The sequence below is a fragment of the Geotrypetes seraphini genome, chromosome 13 (assembly GCF_902459505.1).
Source record: "Geotrypetes seraphini chromosome 13, aGeoSer1.1, whole genome shotgun sequence".
NCBI classification, from domain to species: domain Eukaryota; kingdom Metazoa; phylum Chordata; class Amphibia; order Gymnophiona; family Dermophiidae; genus Geotrypetes; species Geotrypetes seraphini.
The window spans coordinates 24,690,931-24,708,781 of NC_047096.1; the positions used below are offsets into that span (position 1 = coordinate 24,690,931).

The 17,851-nt window shown below is 41.3% G+C and overlaps 1 protein-coding gene across 1 annotated transcript in view; it reads left to right on the forward strand.

Annotated features, from left to right (window-relative positions):
- MPZL2 (myelin protein zero like 2) overlaps positions 1–16,198 on the forward strand; it is a 32,661-nt gene extending 16,463 nt beyond the window's left edge. The window contains exons 3-5 of the mRNA XM_033919420.1: positions 11,185–11,395; positions 15,411–15,555; positions 15,772–16,198. Of these exons, the coding sequence (XP_033775311.1) occupies positions 11,185–11,395; positions 15,411–15,555; positions 15,772–15,829 (414 nt within the window). The 3' untranslated portion in view covers positions 15,830–16,198. The remainder of the gene's footprint in view (positions 1–11,184; positions 11,396–15,410; positions 15,556–15,771) is intronic.
- Positions 16,199–17,851: the final 1,653 nt, after the last annotated feature.

Here is a 17,851-nt window from a genome sequence, read left to right on the forward strand (position 1 = left end):
ACTGTTGGAAACAGGATTCTGGGCTTGATGGAGCTTCGGTCTGTTCCAGTTCATCAATTCTTATGTTATCATGCCTTTTTCATTGTCTCATAAATCGTGCTTTTTTCCATATGACAACCACAGTTGCTATATTGGCAACTTGCTGACATCCATTTTATATACCCATGAAGTCTGCGTGCGACATGCGCATTCATTCATTGGCTGTGTGTCCTTGACATCAGAGGTAGGTGGTGGTCAGAATAATGTGACTCGACCATGTTAAAAGACATTGAGACCAAATTAGCCCTAAGTGGTATTCTATAGATGGTGCTTCTATGTGGGTGCTGTTTCTAGAATGATGCCTAGTGCTGAGATCAGAACCTAACTTTTAGGCACAAAGATTTACACCAACTGAAATCTCGTGTGCCTAAATTAGGCACAGATCTGCTGTATTCTGTAACACTCTATGCAAATTATTGAAATACCCATGATCCTCCCGTGGCCATATCCCCCTTTCAGATTCGTGCACAAGAATTTATTTGTGCATCTTTATAGAAAAGCACCTTATAAGATGCACGTGTAAATTCTAATTATTGCCAATTACCACCAATAATTGATTATTAGCACCAATTGCTTCATTTCTCAATTAAATTTGTGTAAAAATTTGCTTGCACAATATTGTGCATCTTCTACAGAACCCAGGAGAAGATGAATAGGGGCTTTTGTTAATAAGGTGTTCATGACCTCGACAAACACGTTCACAAACTCATCCATGAGGAGGTGATCTACTGACATTAGGGGCGTTGAGAAACATGATTGAATGCAAAGGTTGATGAGCCTCTCTTACTGTATTGTTTTTAAATTTTTCTTTTATTATTTTTCCTTTGCCAGTTTTGAACTAGACTTATGTGTTTTGCTTTCGCCCACTACTTACGAGGAATTCAGGAAGCGCCTAAAAACAGAGTGGGCAGACTTGATGGGCTGTAGCCCTTTTCTGCCGTCATCTTCTATGTTTCTATGAAGTATCTAGACAACTGACCCATATTTCTCTTTCTCCTCAACAACGGTTTTCTTGACCTAGTAATCTCTTTCTTACACCTCTCCTAAGTTCAATCAATTTGTACCTTCTTTTAATCTTTTGTAAACCGCATAGAACTTCACGGTACTGCGGTATATAAACTGCTATTATTATTATTATTATTACAATTATTGTTTTATTTTTCAAATTTGTCCTAGATCTGTTATTACTGTTTCCAGTTTTGGTTTAGATCCTTAGATGTATTGGGAATTAGTGAATGTTTTCCACTTTTGGGAAGACATTATTTTGGTTTCCAGATTTATATAGATACATCTTGACAATTTGGTTGCTAAAGGTTGAATGGTTCAAGAGATATCATATACATGGAAAGACAAAAGAGGCCATTCTCTAAGTGTCCACTGATGCTGTTAATGCATGTTATTTATCACAGGGCCCATTGCAACACTAGAAAGCAGTGATTAAATAATGAGGATAGAGCAATAATGTCATTCACAAGCAATTAGAAATACAAGTTATATTGATCATGTGTATGCTTAAATGAATCACACTGTAACCTGCAGCATATCACCTTTTAGTGAACACTATTCTTCAAGCCAATCAATTTGTTTCTGGAGCCTCAGAGCACCACTCCGGGGTCACTACATTCATAGCCCTAAGCTTCACGTGTAAGTTCTTCACTGGATCCAGTAATTTAATTTTAATCCTTTTAAAATATTTGTATATGTTAAAGTGCGTTACCGAGCCCGCGTGGAATGGCAGCGTGAGACCGGAGCTCCGACACCCTTTTCCTCCAAATCGATATCCTGCTCAATGTAAACCGGCTTTCTTCACCCCATAACCAATTGTGAGGCATTGCAACTGACAAAGTCAACAAATAGCGGCGATACGAGCGTTCACAATGTCGGATAAGAAGGTAAATAAGCGCCATAAGCCTGAGCCGACATCGCCGTCCAAGACCCCGCTGCCTGAGTCTGTCGCCGAAAGTAACCGCGAAATTCTAGTGGAACTTAAAGCACTAAAAGAACTGCTTACTGACACTAAAGCAGAGACGACCGAAATCAATGAAAAAATTACCAACCTTTCGTCGGAATTTACTCTGCTTCAGACTAGAGTAACCACGCTGGAAAACAAGATGGACGCTGCAACCACTAATATGGCTGATCTTCGCAAATGCCTGCAGCGTCTTCCTGTCATAGAGAGGGAACTTGAGGATAGTAATAATCGGTCCCGAAGATCTAATTTCCGTATACTGGGGATTTCAGAAGGAATTCCGGATCGCGATCTTTTAACACATTTAGAAACCTGGATTCCACAGTTCTTGGACCTTACCTTTCAAAAAGATTTCGAAATTGAAAGGGCACACCGTGTCCCCTCTTTCCGTGCTCCTAATGACCACTTTCCCAGACCGGTGGTTGTCAAGCTCCTTCGCTACCAGCAAGTACTTGACATAATGCAGCGTGCCAAACTTCGTGCGCCATTAAAGCACGAGGGTGCCAACATCCTTTTTGTTCCTGATCTTAGCAAGGCGACGGCCTACAAGCGTAAGCAGCTTCTTTCGTACAGACCCCAGCTCAAGCAACTCACTGCGAAATATGGCCTTCTCTACCCTGCGCGGATGCGTGTGACCCTCAACAATCAAACCAAAGACTTTGTCAACCCACAGGACCTTGCAGCATTTATCGAACAACACTCTCCTACTCCTATACACCAGGTTTGATGTGTGCTGTGTTTCACCTGCACGGAGTGCTGCACTGCTTGTTCCTGCATGGTCTCACTTGATGATTGTTTGCCTGTTCTACATAGCATGCTTTTTCACAGTTCACCGGACTTATTCCAATAATGCATGCCTCACAAATATCAAATATTAATCACTTGAGTAGTTTATCACTTTATGATATATGTTGATTCATTGATGGGTGCTACGGCCCCTGCTGTTCTTGCTTGCTTGTTTAACTGCACTCATTGTTATACTCACAGAGATGTTTTCATCGCTTTTCTCTTGTGTCTTCTACTATTACTGGTCAGATTTCACTTATGTACAATTCTCAGTTCCATTACTGCTAGTTTGCATGTTCACATATGGATACCTTGCATATTATAACATGTGTTTGTTTCCATTATGGTATAATATTTTAATGCTGATTCATGTCTCTTAAGATTTTGTCCTTAAATGCTAAAGGTTTAAACAATAAAATTAAAGCTAAAAAGATTCTCAACTACTCTGAAAGCTTATCTCCAGACATCATCCTACTGCAAGAGACTCACTTAGATGACTGTTCTTCCAAGAAACTATCCCTATCGTGGACGCTGCCGCCCTACTTTTTACCTGCAGTGGATAAAAAAGGTGGAGTATTGACTCTTGTTCGCAAAAGTTCAGGTTTATCTGTATTGACATCTTCCACTGATCTTAATGGAAGATGGGTAAAGGTCACCTTACTATGTGGTAAAACCAGACTCACCATTTACAACATATACGCTCCAAATGCTGACAGCCCAGAATTTTTTCACGAACTTTCTGCTGCCATACTCACTGATATTGGTTCTCAGATTATCCTGGGTGGAGATTTCAATTTGGTAATTAATCCGACCATAGATCGTAAGTCCCAAGTACATTATAAAAAACCTAAATCTTGGTTTACCTTCACCCATCTGTTAGAATCTCTACATTTGGCTGATATATGGAGGATAATGCATCCTACAAATCATGAATTCACCTTTTTCTCTCACCCACATCTGTCCTATTCTAGGATTGATTATTTTCTGCTCAGTAATTCTTTAACCTCTACTGCTGTAGACACCACTATTCATCCGATCACTGTTTCTGATCATGCTGCACTTACCTTAATGCTCAACAATAAGGTGCCAGCTGTTCAACCCAAACAATGGAGATTCAATTCTGCCCTATTGCAAGACCCTGATTTTACTCGCCATGTAAGAACTGCCATATCTGATTATTTTCTCCACAACCTACCTGAACATACCTCCTGGAGCAACTGGTGGGATGCTTTCAAAGCCTATGTTAGAGGCATTATTATCACGTTTGTGGCCCACAAACACAAGTCTCAAAGGATGATTACAGACAGGTTGCTAACAGACATCAAACAGTTAGAGTCATTGCACCAACAAGATCCTCTAGATATGTCTCTACTGACATCGCTGGGAAAATTGAAATTTCAATACAATCTTCACTTAAGCAAAACTGCGGCGAGCACCATTTTCCAGAGGTCAGCTACTTACTTTGCTGAAAATAATAGATGTGGTCACTTGCTGGCGGCTTCTCTAAAATCCAGGATGGATAAGTCCTCCATCGCCAGTCTAACTCTTGATGATACATCAGTTATCACGGAATCCAAAGACATCTCACAAGCCTTTATGGACTATTACCGTACTCTATATTCAACTGATTTGAAGGATGACCTCATCACATCTTCATTTCTGAGTGATCTCACGCATCCCACACTGGACTCATCTGATATTCTTGCTCTAGATGCACCTCTTTCCATAGCAGAATTGGATCGTGTTATTGATTCTATGGCTATTGGCAAAACTCCAGGACCTGACGGTCTAACCACAGAATTTTATAGGGAATTTAAAGACGTGCTATTACCTCATTATCTTCAATATATTGAACATCTTATAGAATCAGGTGAGGTAACAGGCATGTTTACAGAAGCAACGATCATTGTCTTACCCAAGGCTGGTAAAGATCCTAACTACACCGCTAGCTATAGACCCTTGTCTATGATAAATGTCGATGCGAAGATCTATGCCAAAGCTTTATCTTGTAGAATTCAATCCATCATAACTAAAATTATTGCTCCTGACCAATGTGGCTTCATCACAGGACGTTACTCCTCCGACAATACATATGCATTTTCCAACTTGATTTCTCTAATACAATCTCAACAGCACTCTACTAAACAGTCTATACTAGCCATAGGTCTGGATGCAGAAAAGGCCTTCGACAGGGTTGAGTGGCCCTTTTTATTTAAGGTACTTCAATGGTTTGGGTTTTCTTCATCTTTCATCAGGAAAATTAGAATACTATATACCTCGCCAACCACTAGAACTTGTATAGATGGTAACCTATCATCACCTTTCACTCCCAGTAGAGGTACCCGTCAGGGCTGCCTGCTCTCGCCACTCCTTTTTGATATTGCTTTGGAACCTTTGTTGATCGCTTTTCGCACCAATGCTGACATCCATGGTTTTCAGTTCAAAGACCAGGAATTGAAAGTCTCAGCTTATGCAGATGATATCTTATTGTATGTTACCCCAGCTTCCTTATCTAACATCCTAGAGGTTATTGATAGATATTCCTTAGAATCCGGATACAAACTGAACACTGGTAAATCCACTATCATGCCCGTGAATTGCCCTGAAGTCAAATATGAAGTCTCCCAATACGGTTTTCAATGGTCTGATTCTAAAATGAAATACCTAGGTGTATACCTTGGAACCACTATTGAGGAATCTATTCTGTTTAACGCTGATTACTTGCTGGAAATGGTTAAATCTCTAACTCAGAAATGGTCTCCACTTCATCTCTCCTGGTGGGGTAGACTGGAATCGATTTGTATGGTGATATCACCTAAAGTTACATATGTGCTGAGTATGCTTCCATTTCTTCTTGCCAAACAGGTCTATAAACAAATAGATACGCTATTATCCCAGTTTCTCTGGAATAAGAAACATCCAAGAATAGCTCAGTCCAAACTTAAAGCTACTAGAGTATGTGGTGGAGTGAACTTTCCTTGTTTTATTCAATATCATTATGCCTTCATACTCAGAAATTGGACTCGAACGATACCTTGTCCTCCTTTAGACACTTCACCTGCATGGATAGCATTAGAGCAGACCCTTTATGGTTTGGTCAACCTTAAATGTATCGCTTGCTTACCCTCCATCAAACTAGTTAAGATGGATCCTATCCTTACTGCTATTAGGACCGCAGTGATGGCAGCTGACGCTGACTTACCGATCCCCTGGTCTGCAACTCAGATGATTCCTATTTGGCGCAATCCACAAATTCAAATTCAGGGTAAAATGATTGCATGGTCGCATTGGCAACAGAGAGGCATATGGCTAATTCAAGACCTTCTAGATCGAAACCGTTGGCTTTCATTCATCGAGTTATCTAACAAATTCCAGCTGCATCCCAACCAATATTTTCACTGGCTACAACTTAAGCATTGTTTGACACAGTCATTTCCTGCTATAACCTCCCTGGAACAATCTCCCACTTTGCTTTCTCGTATCACTCAAATACTACAAATGGGTGGCAAAGCATCCTCATGGTATAAACTGCTACAATTAGCGATGTATGATGGTGCTCTTAATAATGAACACAAGTGGTTTCAAGAACTGAACCTTCCATCGGATGCCATAGACTGGACCTCTATTTGGTCCTCTCTTTTCAAGTCAATCAGATCTGCGTCCTTGTTACAATCTATGTATTTTTTGCTCCATAGGGCTAATTGGACGCCTCTACTATCTCATAAAATTGACCCTACAGCATCCCCTACTTGCTGGTCCTGCAATAAACAACCTGGCACTTTATTGCATCTACTGTATGAGTGTAACCTTCTTGCTACATTTTGGTCTCAAGTATGGAGGGTCATATCCACTATATTAGGCATATCGGAACCTCTTACTCCTTCTGTGTTAATATTTATGGCTAACGGCCTACACATATTGTTAGACATATACCAGAGCAAATTGTTTACCTTGTTAATATCATTGGCCCTTCAAACTATTCTCCACAACTGGAAAGATTTTGCTAATGTTAATTTTCATGCATGGTGGAATAGTGTATGCTTGACAGGAAAGTATGAAAGGGTCCTGGCTGAGCGGAGAAATACTCTTCGCCAATATAAACGTGTTTGGTCACCAGTGCTATCATATTGTGCCTCATGAACACTTTGCATTCTGCCTTTAGCAAATGTAATGTAATACTGTATTGTTGTTTACTTCATAATACCTCCTTTGTATTAATGTTTCTTATCACTTCCATATGTGCGATATGATGATACTACCTATCTATTGTACACAGTGCTTCTTTTGACAATGTACTAGTGCTTATTTCTGTTTTTTTTTTTTCCTGATTTAAAACTTCAATAAAATATATTTGACCTAAAAAAAAAAAAAAAAGTGCATGCCAATGCTTCATATCAATTTAAAGGGATTTTTTAAGCCATCATTTAAAGCTTTAATAGTTTAGCTTAGTAAGGTACTTAGCTTAATAAGTGGTCTCATTGGGATCATTCAGGCCGCCGACATGTTTCGCCGGAGCTTTTTCAAGGCGAGATCCCTATAATAGAATATCAATAATTGGCGAGTCTCTAAAAATTATTCCATCACTCATTCAGAAGGTGTCCCTTCAAAATAGCTTTTACATGCCAATTAGTTCCCCGCCGGCTTTATAGATGGCGGCAGCGTTTAACAGTTCTGTTTAAATCCCTACACGTCACTATCAGCTGACCGCATGTTTACATTTTACGTGGTAGTCGCTGATAGGGTGGGGAAAAGCCGACCGCAAATGCCCAAACATTACAGCCAGCTTTCAAGTTTAATTTAAAGATTTAACAGATTTTTATTTTATTTTGCCTTGATTTAATTTACATCTGAAAGATCCCCCCCCCTTACACAGGTGAAAAATCTCTAACCAAATTTAAAACCAACCTCAAAACATTTCTGTTCAAAGATGGATATCAAAACTGCAACTAAGAATACTTTCCAAGGAAAAACAAAACAAAACAGAGAACCGCTTTTAAGAAGCGACCCCCCCCCCATTCCTCCTGTATTCTCCTCCCCCCTCTTCCCTTCCTCTTATTTTTATTTCTTAATGTAATTATAATCTCCCTTCCCCCCAATTCCTCTTGTATCCAACTTGTCTAAACCTTTCTCCTTGTCTTGGCTTCAACTTGTCTTATTTTATTTCTATTTTTTATGTTTCTATTAATTTTTTATATTGTAAACTGGCCAGACACCTGTGATGGTCGGTATACCAAATTATAAAAAAACGTGAAACTTGTTCACAGGAGAGATGCCCATTCTAATTCAGCATTCAGGCTGAATGGTTATACTGTTTTCAAATCATATGTCCATAGTTGTTCCCTATTTCAAGATGGTCAATAATTCTCCATTTAATCTGATCGAGTGAGTGAGCTTTATCAGCCCAATGTTGTGCTAAAGGGGCTGTTAGATTAAGTGTGTGTATCTTGGACTTGTTTTCATTCAGCCTAATTAGCCCGCCTCACATTTTAGTAGCCTTCCTCTGGACCAACTCCATCCTTTTTATACCTTTTTGAAGGTGCGGCCTCCAGAATTCTACACAATATTCTAAATGAGGTCTCACCGGAGTCTTATACAGGGGCATCAATACCTCCTTTTTCCTACTGGCCATACCTCTCCCTATAATAATAATAATAATAACTTTATTCTTCTATACCGCCACAATCTTGCGACTTCTAGGCGGTTTACATTCAAGAGAGCTGGACATTCAGCGATTTACAATATGTAGAAGGAGTACAGAGTACAGAGACTTTAAGAAATTGAAATGACAAAATATACTGTTTGCTAAGAAAAAAAAAAGAGGAAATTACAATATACAGTTTGTTTAGAGATTAAAAAAAAAAAACAAAAAAAAACCCAGCGAAAATTACAATATATAGTTTGTTTAGAGATTCAGACGTATTAGAAGAAAGGTCCTGAAATTACAAATGCTGCTCGATTAGGATTTCAGAGGGCATTTTGAAAAGAAACAGAGTGTTTGGTGAGGTTCTGTTTAGGTGATATATCTGTCGAATAAGGTAGTTTTTATGAGTTTTCTAAAAGCATTGTAGGTCAGTTCAGCTTTATTAATGTAACTGTCTAGCCAATGTTGTTGTTTGTTTGCTTGGTGCACCCTAGCATCCTTCTAGCTTTCACCGTTATCTTTTCAACCTGTTTGGCCACCTTAAGATCATCAAATACAATCACACCCAAGTCCTTCTCTTCTATCATGCACATAAGTTCTTCACCTCTTAAACTGTACTGTTCCCTCAGGTTTTTGGCCCAAATGCATGACCTTGCATTTCATAGCATTATGTTTTAGCTGCCAAATTTCAGACCATTCTTCAAGCTTTGCCAGGTCTTTCGTCATATTATTCACACCATCTGGGGTGTCTACTCTATTGCAGATTTTGGTATCATCCGCAAAGAGGCAAATCTTACCCGACAGCCCTTCAGCAATATCATCTATAAAAATGTTAAAAAGAACAGGCCCGAGAACAGAACCTTAAGGCACACCACTGGTAACATTCCTTTCCTCAGAACGATCTCCATTGATCACTACCCTCTATCGCCTTTCGCTCAATCAGTTCTTGACCCAGCCCATCACTTTGGGACCCATCCCATGGGCACTCAGTTTATTTATTAGACGTCTGTGCGGAACACTGGCAAAGGTTTTGCTAAAATCTAAATACACCACATCTAATGCACTATCCAATTCTCTGGTCACCCAGTCAAAGAAATTGATCAGATTTGTCTGAAAAGACCTAACTCTAGTGAATCCATGTTGCCTCTGGTCCTTCTACCATGTTTCCCCAAAAATAAGACCTACCCCGAAAATAAGCCCTAGCATGATTTTCGGGGTAGGTCTTAATATAAGCCCTACCACTGAAAATAAGTCCCAGTTGCCGGCAGCAGCAGCAGCAGTGCTCCACCCCTCCCACTGACCCATCTCTCCCTTCAACCGCGAGACAGAAAGAAATGTACCTTATAATGTATCTTTCTATCCTCCCCCCCACCCCCGATGACCCATCTCTGCATCTAACCGTGAGACAGAAAGAAATGTACCTTATAACAAACCAGCAGCATCTGCAGCAAGCTAGACAGGCTTCTTCGCAGCCTGGGACATTCCTCTGCCGCATCACTGATGACATCATCAGCAACGTGGCAGAGGAATGGCCCAGGCCATGAAGGAGCTTGTCTAGCTTGCTGCCGATGCTGCTGGTTTGTTATAAGGTACATTTCTTTCTGTCTCACGGTTAGATGCAGAGATGGGTCATCGGGGGTGGGGGGGGAGGATAGAAAGATGTTACACGGGGGGATGGGAGGAAGGGAGGGATAGAAGCTGCAAGGGATGGGAGGGAGGGATACAAACTGCAAGGGTTCTGCTGCATAAGGGATGGGAGGGAGGGAGGGATGGAAAGAGACTGCACAAGGGGATGGGTGAGAGGGAAGAAAAGATGCTGCATATGGGGAGAGAAAGGAAATAGGAAGAATTGGGGTGGAGGAGAGGAAGGGAGAGATGGTCATTGTACACGAAAAAAAAAATAAGACATCCCCGAAAATAAGACCTAGTGCCTTTTTTGGGCCCAAAATTAATGTAAGACAGTGTCTTATTTTTGGGGAAACACGGTAGAAAACTTAGGTGCCTAGTTACAGAACAGTACTAAGGGCTCCTTTTACAAAGGTGCGCTAACGTTTTTAATGCACGCACCGGATTAGCGCGTGTGCTAGCCAAGAATCTACCGCCTGTTCAAAAGGAGGCGGTAGCAGCTAGCGCACGTGGTAATTTAGCGCGTGCTATTCTGCGCGTTAATGACCTAGCGCACCTTTGTAAGAGGAGCCCTAAGTGCACTTACTTATTTTCTATATCCTTCTCCCTGGGGATCTCAGAATGGTTTACATGAATTTATTGAGGTACTCAAGCATTTTCTCTGTCTGTCCTGGTGGGCTCACAATTTATCTAATGTACCTGGGGGGTGTCTTAGCCAATTTCCATGTTTCGGCACTTACCTCCCCTTTTACAATACCGTAGCACGGTTTTTAGCACCGTCCTCAGCAGAAACAGCTCAGATGCTCCATAGGAATTCTATGAGCATAGGAGCTGTTACCACCATGGCTGGCACTAAAAACTGTGGTACGGTTTTGTAAAAGAGGGGGGAGGAGGGTTAATAGGTGTTAACTTCCATTTTTGTGCAAAATGTTATATGCCTAATATTTGGCACACTAAATAGAATTTAGTGTATTTGTAACTCATAAATTGATAAAAATTATTAAGTAAAAAACACTAAAAACAAGCATTTACAGCTATGTGTATATATGTTTTCATAATATATGCAATCAAATTATAATCCACTGCGGATTGTGCGTAATGAAACGTCTTTCTTGGGCTTCAGGTGTTATATTACCATAGGCAGGCGTATCCTCCTATACAAGGACGATTTAAAAATCGTGCTGTTTGGGATGGGGATGTGAGTCGCAAAGATGCCTCCATTTGCATCCGTGACCTGCATTTATCAGACAACGGGACCTTCACCTGCAGAGTCGTGAATCCTCCTGATGTGGACGGCAGGGTTGGTGAGATCCATCTTCGAGTGGTGACCCAAGGTGTGTAAATTGACAGTTGATAGGAACGCTTTGGAGCCCATAACTACTACACCCTCCTATGCTTCTATCACCAGGATGTCCACATGGCTCTCCTGGGCTCTTTCGTTCTGATAATGGCTTTCTTACTGTGGATTTTCATTTCATTCCCTGTACTTTATTTTGAAGTGTCATCTCGACAGAGAAAGAGAGAAGATATGGGCATGTTAAAAAAAAAAAAAAGGGTGGTGGACACATGGAATTCACTCCCGGAGATTGTGATAGGGCAGGGCATGCTACGGGGGTTCAAGGAAGGTTTAGATAAATTCCTGAAGGATAAGGGGATTGAGGGGTACAGATAGAATTAGAGGGTACAGATAGATTTAGAGATAGATTATAGGAAAAGGCAGGAACCACCTAACAGGTCATGGACCTGATGGGCCGCCACGTGTGCGGACTGCTGGGCGCGATGGACCTCTGGTCTGACCCAGCGGAGGCAACTCTTAAAAAGCAATTGTCGGGACGTCTAAGTGTCGATTTTTGAAACCGACTTTCTAGACATCTTGCTAGGCTTCTTAGCTGCTGTGCGTCCAAAGTTCAAAGGGGGGGGGGGGTGTTATGGGCAGTCTTACACTTGGATGTCCTGCAGTAATAATCAAACCTTTCCCAGGACGTCCAGGACGGAACTTAGATGGCCGGAGCTAGATCTGTTTTCAAAGCATTTAAGTGCCAAAAAGGTACCCACGGACCAGATGACCACTGGAGGGATTAAGTAATGACCCCTCCCACCCCCCCCCAAAGATCTGAATGAAGTAGTACATATGTCTCCAGAAGAGCAGCACCTGGTATGGGAAAGCCTAGTAGAGCATCACTAGGGTTACCATACGGCTCCAATAAAAGGAGGATGGATTGGCACATCTGGGTTTTACTTCCACTGAAAGCAATGGAAGTAAGGACAGATTGAAACATCCAGGTTTTACTTCCTGGAACCATATGGTAACCCTATGCATCACACAGGTGTCTTAAGAAGCCTGGTGGGTGGGCTAGTGAACCACAGAGGATCCAAGTTGATAAGCCACTCTAACCATTACATTTATGGTGGAAGGTGTGAGCCCTTTAAAACCCACCAAAAACCTATTAGACTTTCAAATAGGTGTCTCCTGCAGCCATAAGGGCTATTGAGGTGGGAGACAGGTGGGTATAGTAGGTTTTGGGGGAGTTTTGGAGGGCTAAGCATAAATTATAAGGGGGTTATAATGAGATGCACATCTGGCATCCTTTATGTGAAGTTCACAGCAGTGCCCTCTGAGGTGCCCTGCTGCTCTGTTGGCATGCCTGTGTGGACAGTCCATTACAGTACTGGCCCCTCCTACGTCCAAATGGTCTAGATTTGAATGTTTTGCATATTTTTTTGGTTGAAAATCACCCAAAAAGTTAGGTATCCTAAGGTTGGACGTCAGATAATAATAATAATAATAATAACAGCTTATATACCGCAATACCGTGAAGTTCTATGCGGTTTACAAAGATTAAGCAAAGGTACAAATTGATTGACTTTAAGAGGGGAGGAAGAAAGAGGGTTAATAGGACAGGAAATCCGATTTTGAGGAGAGAGTGATCAATAGAACAAGTTAATCGCTATAGAGGGGAGAGAGAAGAGAGGATCAGTTGTCTAGATACTTTAGGAACAGGTGTGTTTTCAGACGTTTCCTAAATTCCTCATAAGTAGTGGGCGAAAGTAATTGTTCTAGGTCTTTACCCCATGATGCTGCTTGGTGCGAGAGAAGATGTTCATGGTGTTTTTTCAGTTTACAACCTCTTACTGGGGGGGAAACGAAGTTGGAATGTGAGCTTCTCTTGTGTCTGTTGGCTGAGAAGACAAAAAGGTCAGTTATATATTTAGGGGCAAGTCCGTGTAGTGCTTTGAAGCAGAAGCAGGCAAATTTAAACTTTACGCGCGCCTCCATTGGCAGCCAATGCAGCTTCCGGTAGTAGGGTGTCACGTGGTCAAACTTCCTCAGCCCAAAGATCAGTTTGACCGCTGCATTTTGCATCAATTGTAAACACTGCATGTTCTTTTGGGAAATTGCTAAATAGGCAACGTTACAGTAGTCAAGTAGACTCAGTACGAGGGATTGGACTAGGGTTCTGAATGCCGCTGTATCGAAATAAGCTTTAATGGATCTGAGTTTCCAGAGAGTGAAAAATGCCTTTCTGATCAAGGAGTCCACCTGGTCTCTCATGGTTAGGCACTGATCCAAAGTTACACCTAGTATCTTTATGGTAGGTTGGATAGGGTAATTAAGATTATTGATACATAGTGGTGATTTGGTGTCAAGCAGATGTGGCGAAGCAACGAAGAAAGTTGTCTTTTCTGAATTAAGTTTGAGCCTAAAGGTTGTCATCCAGTGCTCCATCACGTTTATGGCTTCTGAAGCTTTAGGAATAGTTTCAGAGATAGAATTAACGAATGGGATGATGATCGTAAAATCATCTGCATAACTAAATAGTTTTATCCCTAACTGGGTTAGCTGCTTGCCTAGTGAGGACATGTAGACGTTGAAGAGCAATGGAGATAGCGGAGACCCTTGTGGTACACCGGATGGATGTTCAAGTAGGCAATTGTCAAAAAAAAAAAAAGGGGGACATCCAGCGGTTTCAAAAAAATGGACGTTTCTCCATCCCGATTTTTTGGTTGTCTTGCGGGAAATGTCCAAAGCAAACTTGGAAGCATTATTGAAAGTGGCCCTCCACATTAATGATGCAAACATTAAGGCACTCTCTCTGGTAACTTTGTTTTTTATTATTATTATTTCAAATTAACATACAAAAACCAAAATAAGTCCATTTTACACGCGTAAAATATAAAACAATAAGGGAAAAAGCACTCTACTACAGTCCTCAATATTGAGGAAGGCAAGAATACAGAAAATCTGAGAACTATTAGAACATATTTTGATATTAATTCCTTTCGATTGCTGGTTCAATCACTTGTCCTTAGCCAATTGGACTACTGTAACATTGTTCATCTTGCTGAAACTCAGAAAAACCTTTACAGACTGCGTATAATTCAGAATGCAGCAGTCAGATTGATTTTCAGTTTGAGGAAGTATGATCATATCACTGATTTTTATCGCCAGTTGAGGCATGGGTTAAATTTAAGCTCGGCTGCAATAAAATGTTATAAATGAAATAAAAAGAATGAAGGGGGGAAGGGTAGGGGGAAGGGGAAGGGATCAAGGGGGGATATAGAAAGGAATGGATTAGGTATAAGGAAATATATTTTGGAGGAATGATAAAAATATGTATGGAAATGTTATTATTGTGAATTTAATAATATCTCATTGTATCATATTATTGTATATTTATTTGATTTCTTCAATAAAATGTTATAAATTAAGCTCGGCTGCATTTGCTTTAAGGCACTAACAGGCTCAATTTCTGAGTATCTTATGGAATCTTTTATTATTACAAACTCTAAACACTAGAAAATCTCATTTATTGTTTTCATTCCCCTCTGTAAAGGGATGTAAATACAAGAAATTTCAGGAACGATTACTATCTTTTCAGGCAGCCTCATGGACTAGGGATGTAACTCATATATTCACATTCCCGATTTCATATCAGCAATTTTGATGTGCCTTAAAGACGTAACTTTTTAGGGAATCTTTTGGAAGTTAGAATTTGGATGTTTATTCATTTGTATTATTAATCTTTGTGAACCGCATAGAACTTAATGGTATTTGCGGTATACAAATGAGTTTTATGTTATGTTCTATCCACTAAGAATTTTTCTACAGCAAATAAGGAAATAGAGCAGGATACATCTCCATTGATTGAATTTTTATGACTCACTTTAGACAAGATCTCGTTACACTGGATCTACTTGGGCAGTCATTGATACCCCCTTACCACTCGCTCTGGTAATTTCAGCTACTCCCGGGGTGGGTAGAGATTGTATATGAAGAGGGAGAGGAGATGGGAAGCCAGCTTGTGTATGCATGACTGCTTACAGGTGTGTTTCTGTCTTCTGTTTCAGCCACTTTCTCAGAGATCCACCTCTTGGCTGTGGTCATTGGAAGCGCCTGTGCACTCATTATATTGCTGGTGATAATAGGGATCCTTGTGAGACACTGTAAGAAGAAGCATCAGGAAAACGACATTCACATGTCTGAGCTGGAATGGTGAGAGGCAAAGCATTATTTCTCTTGGTATTGTTTTAGGGAGATTCGACTTATAGGAGCCTTCCAACAGTAAGGGAAGAAAGAAGGGAAACTCATCCTATTGGGATGAGATTTCATCATTGCAGGGAATGAGCCAGAGAGAGATTCAGTAAGCAGTGAGTTAGACACAGTTAGTAAGGGATCACTCATATATTGCTTCTACTTGTTTTATTTTAGTAAAGAGAAAGAGCCAATGAACAAGAAGCCCCTGAACCCTGCAGAAGTTACAGCCTAACTGAAGGGATCCTGCCAGGAAACACTGGGATGCCGGAACCTCCTCCACAGGCGAGCAGGGAGAGAGACAGCTTAATGAGAAAAGCAGCAAGAAGTAATATCTGAAGGGCCTGAAATTCTTCTCCTCCCCCTATCCTCCATCATTCTGCCTTGGTCCCTGAAACGTTTAAACCAACTATCCGGTCTGGAGGAAACGTCTTATTGTAATGATTAAAAAGTTGAAGTTTCCAGTCACTAGGTGGCAGTAAAGGTCAGGAGAAAGATGTGTGCCTACTAGTATTTCAGGAGCAACCTGGGTCTGGCATGATGTACACCGCTTAGAAATTTGATTAAGCGGTATAAATTTTTTTTTAATAAACTTGAAACTTGACAGATTCTCATCATAGTAAGGCAAGGGTGTCTAACTCAATCACATAAGGGGCCGAAATCTAAAACATAGGCTAAGTTGTGGGCCAAATTTTTTTATTAAGATACTTAGGGCTCCTTTTACAAAGGTGCGCTAGCGGTTATAGCGGGCGCTAAAATGCCACACCCACTAGCCGCTACCGCCTCCTTTTAAGCAGGCGGTAGTTTTTTTGCTAGCATGCGCTATAGCGCACGCTAATCGTGTGTGTGCGCTAAAAACACTAGCGCACCTTCGTAAAAGGAGCCCTTAGGGGTCCTTTTATTAAGGTACGCTAAACGATTTAGTGCGCGCTAAATGCGCACCTCAATAAATAGCTCAATTCCTAATGAAGTGGCTCAGAGTTAAAGAGGAAAAACATTGGCACATTAAGGAAAACACGAGATTAGGAAAGATTTATTTTTATTACTGTTGCAAGATGCTGTGCTACAATTTTAAACTTCCCCTGGATCATACAGAGAAGTTAAGCTTGGCTGACATGTGGTTGTATTTCACTTCAAACTACAGTGTACTTTGTATTTCAGGTATAAGTAAGTGCTAGCATTTACTCCATGTAATTTGAAACATGAGAACTGGAGTTTTCAGATATTTCTGTGTACAAGAAAAAAAAAGACATTTCAGATGCAGAATACATTGTGATTTAAGAGATATAGGCCACTGATATCTTTTCTTTAGTGCTCTACAGTCAGGGGCAGGGAAAGCTCCAAGGTGCTCCATCTTCATGAAGTCTGAAGATAATATTTTTAAAATTACTTACCAAAGATTCCTCCCACATCAAACAAAGTGGAAAGATCCCCAGCCTGTTTTGCATCAAGATGGTCTTAGGACCAGGGTGCAGGCAGCCAGGAGGACCAGGCAGACCCGAGCAGCGATGGCAGCCAGGAGGACCAGTTGAAAACGAGCGGCGCCAGGAGGACCAGGGTGCAGGTAGCCGGGAGGACTAGGTGGACCCGAGCAGCGACGGCAGCTGGGAGGGCCAGGTGGACCCGAGCAGCGATGGCAGCTAGGAGGACCAGGTGAAAATGAGTGGTGCCAGGAGGACCAGGGTGCAGGCAGCCGGGAGTACCAAGCGAAAATGAGTGGCGGGAGCACAGTCGCTGCCCCGACACCCGCAGTGAAGGACGTCTCATACAAAGCATGCACAGAGCAAAGCGTGGTGGCCGCGAGACGAGAGGCACAACCTACAGCTGATGCAGCGCTTGTACCTGATTGGGTAAATAAATGTCTGCCGGCAGGCCAGCTTAAGTGCAAATTTGTAATTGTCTGGTGGGCCAAATTTTATTACACCGCGGGCCTGATTTGGCCCACGGGCCAGAGTTTGACACCCTTGCAGTAAGGGGATGGCAGGGAAGACTTTGTAGTGATTTCTTCTAGTTCAGCCATCTTTTCTGAGCTGAAACCCCTGATATCTCTCTCACACATGAGCAACATTGACAGCTGAACAGTGCTAGCTATGTGTCTGATGTGCTAAATTGCTGAACCCAGCTCTCATATTGCATCCTACAAGATTAGTATACTTCCCTCCACCAAATCTCCAGCACCATCAGTGCCTCATTCTCCATCGTCCAGAGGTCATTTGTCACCTCTGGTGTTTCCAGCAGTAGAGATTTATCTCAAGCC